The sequence below is a fragment of the Scomber japonicus genome, chromosome 17, assembly GCF_027409825.1.
Source record: "Scomber japonicus isolate fScoJap1 chromosome 17, fScoJap1.pri, whole genome shotgun sequence".
In the NCBI taxonomy this organism is placed as follows: domain Eukaryota; kingdom Metazoa; phylum Chordata; class Actinopteri; order Scombriformes; family Scombridae; genus Scomber; species Scomber japonicus.
In genome coordinates, this window is record NC_070594.1 from 16,975,832 (window position 1) to 16,984,771 (window position 8,940).

Genomic DNA, 8,940 nt, shown 5'->3' on the forward strand with positions numbered 1-8,940 from the left:
AAATACCTGAACAATAAAATGACTTAGACAAACTTAGAGACAGCCAACAGGTATCATTGGTATATAATTACATAATTTCATTCAGCAGGTATGGTTTCCCTCTCAGATAAACGAAGAGCCAATCAGAAGCCGCTCTGCGCAGACATTCTGCTTAGGCGGGGCATCACACCAGACGCTCTGTTCACTCATTGGACACTCACCGCTAAGCCCATGACTCGGCAGCCAATGAGAGGTGTCAGTCGATCTGACGAGTCTGCTGATTGAAAGGAGTATTCTCTTTATGGTGCTGCTGCTGCTGCATCTTGGCGACGCGTCGGCGTGGATGGGGGACATCTCGGCGAGTTTACAGAATAACAGCTGAGCACCCGAAGCAACATGGATATCCTGAAGTCACTGGGCCACCCGGAGGAAATATTCAACCTCTTTAAATTTAAAATGGGGGGATGCAGAACCGTCATGCCAAAGTTGGATTATGTGAGTAAACACTTTATTGCGAAAACATAGGCCTGCTATACCGAGAATTACATTTGTAACATGGACATTGATGACATAGTTGCGTTTGCACGTTTGCCTCATGTATCGAGTAGTACACAGTGTTCCGCATTTCAAAGCATCAACAGACCGGCTTCACACGGAAAACCCTCATAGGCCTATTAACAACTAGGTCTTCATGTGCTTAGTTTACACATCCTGAACCGTGATGGATTGACCTGTAAGGTGCTTCGTTTAGCGCCTTAATGAGCCGATGGAAACAGAGTCAGTAATTGGACTGTCAAATGATCTGCGCTCACTCATGTCATGTGTCGCTCGCTCAGATAGAGAGAGGTGACCATTGAGTTGGGATTTAGGTTACATAATAAACTTGGAGGGCTCAGCAGCAGGGAGGGATGCTGTGCGCATGTTTGACGGCTAATCCTACTGTTTTAAAACCAATGTGACCCAGAGACAAACACAGCCTGCAGCGAGTCTTCCATAGGCCTCTATTTTGATTGTCAGCACTGGACAATAATTAGCCTATATAATCCGTACATCACATCCGAGAAGAATAGGTCACAAAAATGTATAAGAGTAGGCAGTTCCCCAGTAGGTGGCATGTTGTTACACATCTGTTGCTCACGTTATGCGCTTTAAATTATTGCTTTAGCTTTAATGCCACAGTGACAGACTAACATAGGTGCCACTACTACAGTGTCAAATGTATTGGCTCTGTTAAACAAGCGTTGACCTATTTCTGAGACAATTTTGTGACCTGATGGGCTAAATTACAGTGGTGGGAATGTTACTTGTGAAATACTACAGATTTATAGTTAAGTAACTATTTTAATGACTTCGTCAAGGTATTGTCACTTATTACATTTGAATACTTTTTGATTACTTTTTTAACAAATGTACTAAACTGGGCTATAAAGCTGAAAAGTCCTAATACTTAAATTTAAAGCAGGCAGTGTAAACCTCACATTCACATTGATTATGATCAAACTTTTTCTTTAAAGTTCTTTAATATGATTTCAAAACAAGTCACTGGTATGTAGATGACAAACAAACTGACTACAATAAAGGAAACATATAACCAAGTCCACATTCAGACAGGTGGAGAATGTTAGTTGGATCTGACACTACTTTCTGTGACAAGGGCTTTTTTAACACCTGTAATTTTTCATACCAGTTTGCATCAGACAAGCAATCTGTGACATCAACTGTACCATCAAGTTACCAAACCAGACTGTAATACCATATCGTATAATACTCTCTAACACTATATTGTAAATAGTCACTTGAACTTCTGCTTAACTCCATAGACCCCAAGACCATAGACCTCTACGTACAAAATACATCCACTGTTGAAGTCTAGAGCAGAGACTTTCAACATGGACCCTCCAGCTGAGTGTGTTATCAATATGAACTTGAGATATTTGTAAATATTGATTTTAACAAAAAGAAAAATACAACCAACAGAATGAATGTTATATTCTACATATAAGCTTTTTACAAAAAAAAAAAACTTTTGGATTTAACTTTTGTAATCACCAACATCTTGATTAGTGACTGTTTCTCTTTGACTGTAACAGATTACAATTACATTCATTTTATAATTTAAGTACTTAACACTGTTACATGTAATTAGTTATTCCCCAAACACTGCTTATCAGATTAATTAATGCAGACATCATATAGTCTGTTTTGTTTGCTGTTACCAAAAATGCCTTGCAAGTCTATTTAGTAAATTGCACATTGCATAGATTTTGATAGCTGCAGGGGAAAAAGAACAAACCTGTTCTATTTGGTCAGCAGATCATCAGTATTTTCCCTTTGTTGACCTTTTAGCTCAGCAGGGATCAGCAATTACATTCAACCTGGGTCCAGTTTTTTGTCATAGTTCAAATTAATTAATTTAATAATATAATTGATAGATGAAATAAGCAAATGTAATTTCCCCATTAGTAAGTGCAGACCAAAAGGACTTATATCAACATAAATCTGGCAGAAATTACTGAAAATTCCTCCTCTCTGTTACACTACCAGCTACAGATGTAGTATATTTGCTATCTATCCATAGCTGATTTGTGAAATGTAGACCTATCCGTTTCGATGTAAACTACGAAAGTGAACAATGTAGCTTTCTTCAGAGGCTACATGATTTTTTTGGAGGGCCAGATTTGGCCCACCACTGCTTCACACAGATGAAAACAGTTTATGTCACAGGTTTTGCTGTAATACCTGTGCATCCATCTGTACTTCCTACGGTCTCCCACCAGGTGTCAGCATAACACTTGTAGCTTCCAGCATACTTCCCTAATCAGCTCGAATCGAATCGCTCCTTCTTTTGATTGTTGTTTTGCTCACTCGTTATACGAGTCTGGAGAATATAAAGATGATAGTATTTTCAATGCAGTCAGCTGGAAACCTATAAGACGTCGCTCCAGGCCAAATTATTTTTGCATGTGAGGCAAGATTTATGCAAGTGTTGCAGATACATTTTTTCACATTGGCTCATATGTTTCCCGTTTAAGACCCGATTGGCTTCGCTCTGGTGCATTCGACCCTTGTAACAAGTTGTATGTGCGCATGTCTAGTTCTAGATAGTTTCCCTGCAAAGTAGATGTTCAAGCAGAGTTGTTTTGGGTGGAGGTGGGAGTGTCTGTGCATGGTGTTGTGTCAGACTTAACAGCTGATCTACAAACACTCTGGATAGACCGCGCTCTCATACACAGTCCGCACGCGCTATTTGGAGATCAGTGGCGCGCTTCACTGAGCTCGTGCTGTCTTTAACGTCCTCCCCAAAGTGTTTTTTCACCTCTCTCGACCCCTCAACCAGCTTGTCCTCTACATGGACTGTGCGTTGGGAGTCTCTCCTCCACCCGCCGAGGCGTCCAAATGGACGGCGTCGCTTCATAGCTGCAGGGTCTCTGGTGCTGTGGCGCTGTTTTTCGCATGGCCGGAGCTTGCTGCAAGTGTCAAGTCTCTTTAACCGTGTTCAAGCGCTCTCTCTCGGTGGCGCCGCGGGGCTCTGGGTCCGCTGCACGATCCCTCCTACCGGGCTGGAGGCTGGCGGAGCGGGGCCTGCAGGAGGCCGCCCGACCCTCCAGCGCCCTAAGACCCGCAGGCTTATACCGACATACGGTTTTCTCCTATCTCTCCTGCCAGGAGTCCATGAGCGACAGCCTGCGGACCTGCTACCTGTACCTGAACCAAACTAGCCGGAGTTTTGCAGCTGTGATTCAAGCGCTGGACGGAGAGTTAAGGTGAGTAAAGCTGCAGCATGGCATGGTATGGCTGTTTGTTGGTCTGAGTCCAGGTAAGGGGTGTGTCTGCAGGCATGTTGCTTTCATTGTGCACAACTCTGGGGCGTTGGCTGGGGTAGCTCTTCCCCTCTCTGTAGCACTGTGGTAAGTAAAACACACGATTTAGACCAGTCTTTCACATACTTTCTCTAATAAAACATCTACAAGCCAAACTCTTATCAGATATCTGATATCTAATCTGCTATGTGGAAAAGTTAAGTAACCACTGGTTTAAACTACAGTCAGTAGCACTGACCAGACCAGTTGTTCCAAATCTGGAGGTCTGCAATAGGCATGTTTCACTGTTCTCTGGCATTTTATGGACAGAAGGTAAAATTTGCTTAATTTGAAGTATTCACAGGCCAGTTTAGGAACCACTCGACTAGATTTGTTTGCATTAGTCTCATTAGAAAAAAGTTAATAATTGCACATGTGATGTAGCCTACATGGAGATATTTCCTTTGGTGTTGCAGTAAAGTCTTACAGCACAGCTATGCATGGCTTTAAAAATAGATGGCATGTGTTTGTGTGTCTGAATGAATGAACTGTACATAAGTTTGCACTGAAACACCTAAGGAAAAGATACCTTATCAATCCAACCACAGCCAACATTGTCAATAGACCAGAATGCATTGCAGTCCACGGCTGACCCAAGCCTCTTAAAGGACTGAGTGAAAACAGTTCAAACACACATCAGTTTCTTCACTATATTAGTTTACTTATTTTATTGGAGGACTCTAATCTATGTCAATGACCAAGGAAAGAAGTTGTTTAGATAAAGTTTTAGGACACACAGTAAACCATGGCAGTTAAGGCTGGCTGCAATTAACAATGACTTTATTTATCAAAGAATCAAAATTTTCTCTTAATCTGCTAATTATTTACTCTATAAAATGTCAGAAAATATTGCAAAATTATTTATCACAACTTCTTAGAGCCATGGGTGACTTCTTCAAATTGACTCTTTTGCAGTCAGCACACTAAAAAATAAACAATAAACAATAATATAAAAATAGTAAAGCAAGAAATCCTTTCATTTGAAAAACTGGAACTATTCAGCACTTTTGTTGATGACATAAACGATAAAACAGTCAAAATTATTGCGGATTAGTTTTCTGTTTATCTACTATGAATTAATGAATTGATCATTCACTAATTGTAACCAGATCCTGTGTAGAAACAGAAGATAAAAGGATTGTGTTTGGGATTGACCTGTAGCAGGCGTTAAGAGGTAACTGCTAATGTTACAGACAGGCGTGTCTGCTGCTGCTGCTGTGTGTCCAATTTAAGACCACTGTACAGGTCAGGGCTGTCAGTACAGAAATGGCAGCTGTTTGTAAACACACATATTTAGTCAGCGTGTGTAATTTATATATCCCCGGTCAAAGGGAATCCTCTAAATATAGGCTGACCTGATCTACTGAGTCCTCCTTGACACACATACTATTTTTGTCACTCTGTAAATCAGTGACGATGCAATTTTTCAGTCCGCATTCACACACTCAGCTAAAAGATTTCTGAGTCATGTTTTAATATTCTCATCTCCTCTCTCCTGTCTCTATGACGCAGACATGCAGTTTGTATTTTCTACTTGGTCCTGCGGGCGTTGGACACAGTGGAGGATGACATGAGCATTCCTCTGGACAAGAAGGTACCCATGCTGAATGATTTCCACACATACCTGTACCAGGATGAGTGGAGCTTCAGCGAGAGCCAGGAGAAAGACCGGCAGGTTCTGGAGGATTTCCCCACGGTCAGTAGCTAGGCAGTAATACACAGTGATATATTACATACATGTTTAGTTTAAAGTAGTTTCCTAATTTCTATGATGGAATGGCACTGGAAAGGCTTTTACGAAAACAGTTTACGAAGCAGAATAAAACATCTGTCACTCAGACAAAAGGTTGTGATAAGTGAGTAAATCTAATCGGCATGTGTCTTTGTAATTCAGATATCACTAGAATTCAGAAACCTTGCTCGTGAGTACAGAGACGTCATCTCAGATATCTGCCACCGTATGGGAGTAGGAATGGCCGAATTCCTGGAGAAGAAAGTGGGATCCATGAAGGAGTGGGACCAGGTGAATGCACAATATGAGACTTAATTTAAGCCCAACACACAGACACACACTTAATACTGTAAAACTGTACACTGACTAAGCTTTTCAAAGTATTTTTATTGCTTCCTCATGTCATGAAAGCTCATGCTATGTTGTCTTTATTTTCTTCTTTGCAGTATTGCCACTATGTGGCAGGGCTGGTCGGCATCGGACTATCTCGCCTCTTCTCCGCGTCTCAGCTCGAGGACCCTGAGGTGGGGCGTGACACAGAGCTGGCCAACTCCATGGGACTGTTCCTCCAGAAGACCAACATTATCCGAGACTATCTAGAGGACACACAACAGGGGCGTGCTTTCTGGCCACAAGAGGTAGGAACGTGCTCTGGTGTGAGTGAGTTGGTCTTTTCTTCATGTCTGACCTGAGCCCACAGGTATGTAGTATGATAGTGAAAGAAAATACACATGAATGCTGTGTGTGTTCCCTCCTGGTGGACATTATAACACTTGAGTGTTTACAAAAGGTGTTCATATAACCTCTAGTATAGACAGCTATGTCAAACATGTCAGTCTTACATAGATTCTGTGTTAAGAAAAAGAAAAAATTCCAACATGTTCTTTTTTTTAAGTAAATTGAGTTTTTGCTTATGATTGTTATTGTTTGCTATTTTATAATAAGTGTAAATGTCTCTTCTCGCTCCCCGTGCAGGCGTGGAGCCAGTTCGCAGGTCGCCTGGAGGACTTGGCTCAGCCAGAGAAGTTGGAGTCGGCTCTGTCCTGTCTCAACTTGCTGGTCACTGATGCTCTGCGCCATGTCCCAGATGTCATTGCCTACCTGTCTCGCCTGCGGAACCAGAGCGTCTTCAATTTCTGTGCCATTCCACAGGTATAGACACAGGTTTTAGTGTGCTCCTTTATGCTTTGTGTGTTATCTTTAGGTTAGTTTGGAAGTTAGGAAGACTGTTTCTGAGTTTAAGAATTCTGCTCATATTATAAAAAAATCTCCAAGACATGCTTTAATTTAATATCAGTCAATCTGTTTAAGTCTTAGATTAGTCATTTATCTTTTTATAAAATATCTGAAATGGGAAAAAAATGATATCTATAATTTCCCAGAGGCGATGGCGAATCTCCAAATAGTTTGTTTTGTTGGACTAACAGTTGAAAATATTCAGTTTACAGTGACTTAAAGCAGATAGACTTTATACATTAGCAGATATAACCAACAAATGCACTCAACAACTAACTGGTTGTCAATAATTAATTTCTTTCATTTCCTGCCACTTAACCATGACATTTCTCTGCTGACCAGGTGATGGCAATAGCGACACTATCTTCGTGCTACAACAACCCCATGGTGTTCCAGGGAGTAGTAAAAATCCGAAAGGGACAAGCTGTCACACTCATGATGGAGGCCACAAACATGAGAGCTGTGCAGACCATCATCACCCAGTACAGCCAGGAGGTGGGTGTGTGCCGTCTCGCTGAAATCATATCTGTGCACTTCAGCACAATCAACCTTGTTTTCTCTCCCCTGCAGATTCTACAGAAGGTCTCCCTCACTGACCCGTCACGGGACAAGACCCTGCACATCCTGGCGCTAATCCGAGAGAAATCCGCCCTGTCACAGTCGAGCCTCCCCTCCAGGACCCACCACCTTTCACCCATGTACCTGTCTGCTGCCATGCTGCTCGCTGCTCTCAGTTGGCAGTACCTCAGCACCACTGCAGCACAGACGCAGGGTACCAGCGACATGCAGGGACAGTGAATCACTCCTCACTTCTCCTGGGGCCCACGGACTTAGAAAGCCCCATGGCTTCTCTGGATGTCCAGTTGTCCTCTGACAGGAGGAATCTGAAGCACTTCTTCCCACCTTCACCCTCTTTATTATGGCTGTCTCAGGACCATGGACATATTAACTCTAGACTATGGAGGGTCACTTGTAGCAGGCTGCTCACATGATAGTTTGTTTGACAGTGATTTGTCGTAGTCCATCCTACAACTGGATAAATAATTTACACACAGTTTTGTGTGGTTATATTCACCAGCATAAATGACACATTGAAACAATTCAGGGCGTTTTGTTGTTGTTGTTGTTGTTTATGTTCAAAAAGTTTTCCTTTCTTTTTTTTGATTGATTTGTTTGAAACATTTTGTCCCTTTTTGTTTGAATTGAGTGAAATTATTCAGTATATTTAAATATTTCACGGCAGAAATTAATAGTTTAACCTAACCCTTTTCTCAGTTAAGTGGTCTCAAATGTTGAAATGCAAAAAAACCACAAAACTGCCCATTTTAGGATTTTTGGGGAACACAGTCACGAAACTTCATTAAGCTTTTGCTTTTCATTTTGTCTCTCATCTTAGTTTTCATATTTTTTCATGTCAAGTCAAAGTTAGCTAAATATTCAATTTCTCATGTTTCTATAGGACAAACACTTTAAAACACTTTAATGAAAGAACTGTTACAGTAGTGCACTTCAAGCATTTGCACTGTATATTAGCATACATAGTGTGGACATCATCCACTCATTGTTGTTCTTTGTGTCAACCCTTTTCTGTCTTCTGTCTGCTTCTGTTTCAACTCTTTGTACTTTGAAAAAGTCGAAAGAAGAAGAGGACGGTGCAATTCCAAGGTAGTTTTATTTGACATGGACTGGTTAAATTAATACGGGAGAACAAATATGTTGAACAAATGTAATTTCTGACACATTTGATGTCAGAGAAATGCATATTGAGACTGCTAGCAAAGTGTCCTTAACACAGCTTTGGTGAGTAGAAAGGCTAGCACAGAGTAACCTTGAACAGAACCAAAGGAGAGCTACAAACATTGCTATGTAATGTGAAATGTTGATTTGTACATATTTGAACTAAGGAAATAAACTATCTGAAAGTTGATTGTGCAGCCATTTTTTGGTTTACGGTCTGTTCCTTTAAATGGAATTAAACTTGGATCATGGTGGAGGATTTTATTGATTCCAGATAAATGTATCCTTCTGTTTTATAGTACAGGTTCAATGTTCATATAATGTGCTGTGCTTTGTTTTTTTAATTGGTTATATTTGTGGACATGATTCATAATTATGAAAGGAAATGATTCATAA

The 8,940-nt window shown here is 40.9% G+C and overlaps 1 protein-coding gene across 2 annotated transcripts; it reads left to right on the top strand.

The window, feature by feature from the left end:
- Positions 1–290: 290 nt before the first annotated feature.
- Positions 291–8,734, top strand: fdft1 (farnesyl-diphosphate farnesyltransferase 1). 2 transcript variants are annotated; one of them, XM_053336868.1, is made up of 8 exons: positions 291–474; positions 3,646–3,743; positions 5,352–5,535; positions 5,734–5,862; positions 6,018–6,209; positions 6,547–6,723; positions 7,150–7,302; positions 7,378–8,734. In XM_053336868.1, exons 1-8 carry the CDS (start codon positions 376–378, stop codon positions 7,603–7,605), a joined length of 1,260 nt encoding a protein of 419 aa, XP_053192843.1. In that variant the 5' UTR covers positions 291–375; the 3' UTR covers positions 7,606–8,734. The 2 variants fall into 2 exon arrangements, with proteins under 2 accessions (XP_053192843.1, XP_053192842.1); XM_053336867.1 differs by lacking the exon at positions 291–474 and having other exon boundaries at positions 3,166–3,743.
- The last annotated feature ends 206 nt before the right edge of the window (positions 8,735–8,940 follow it).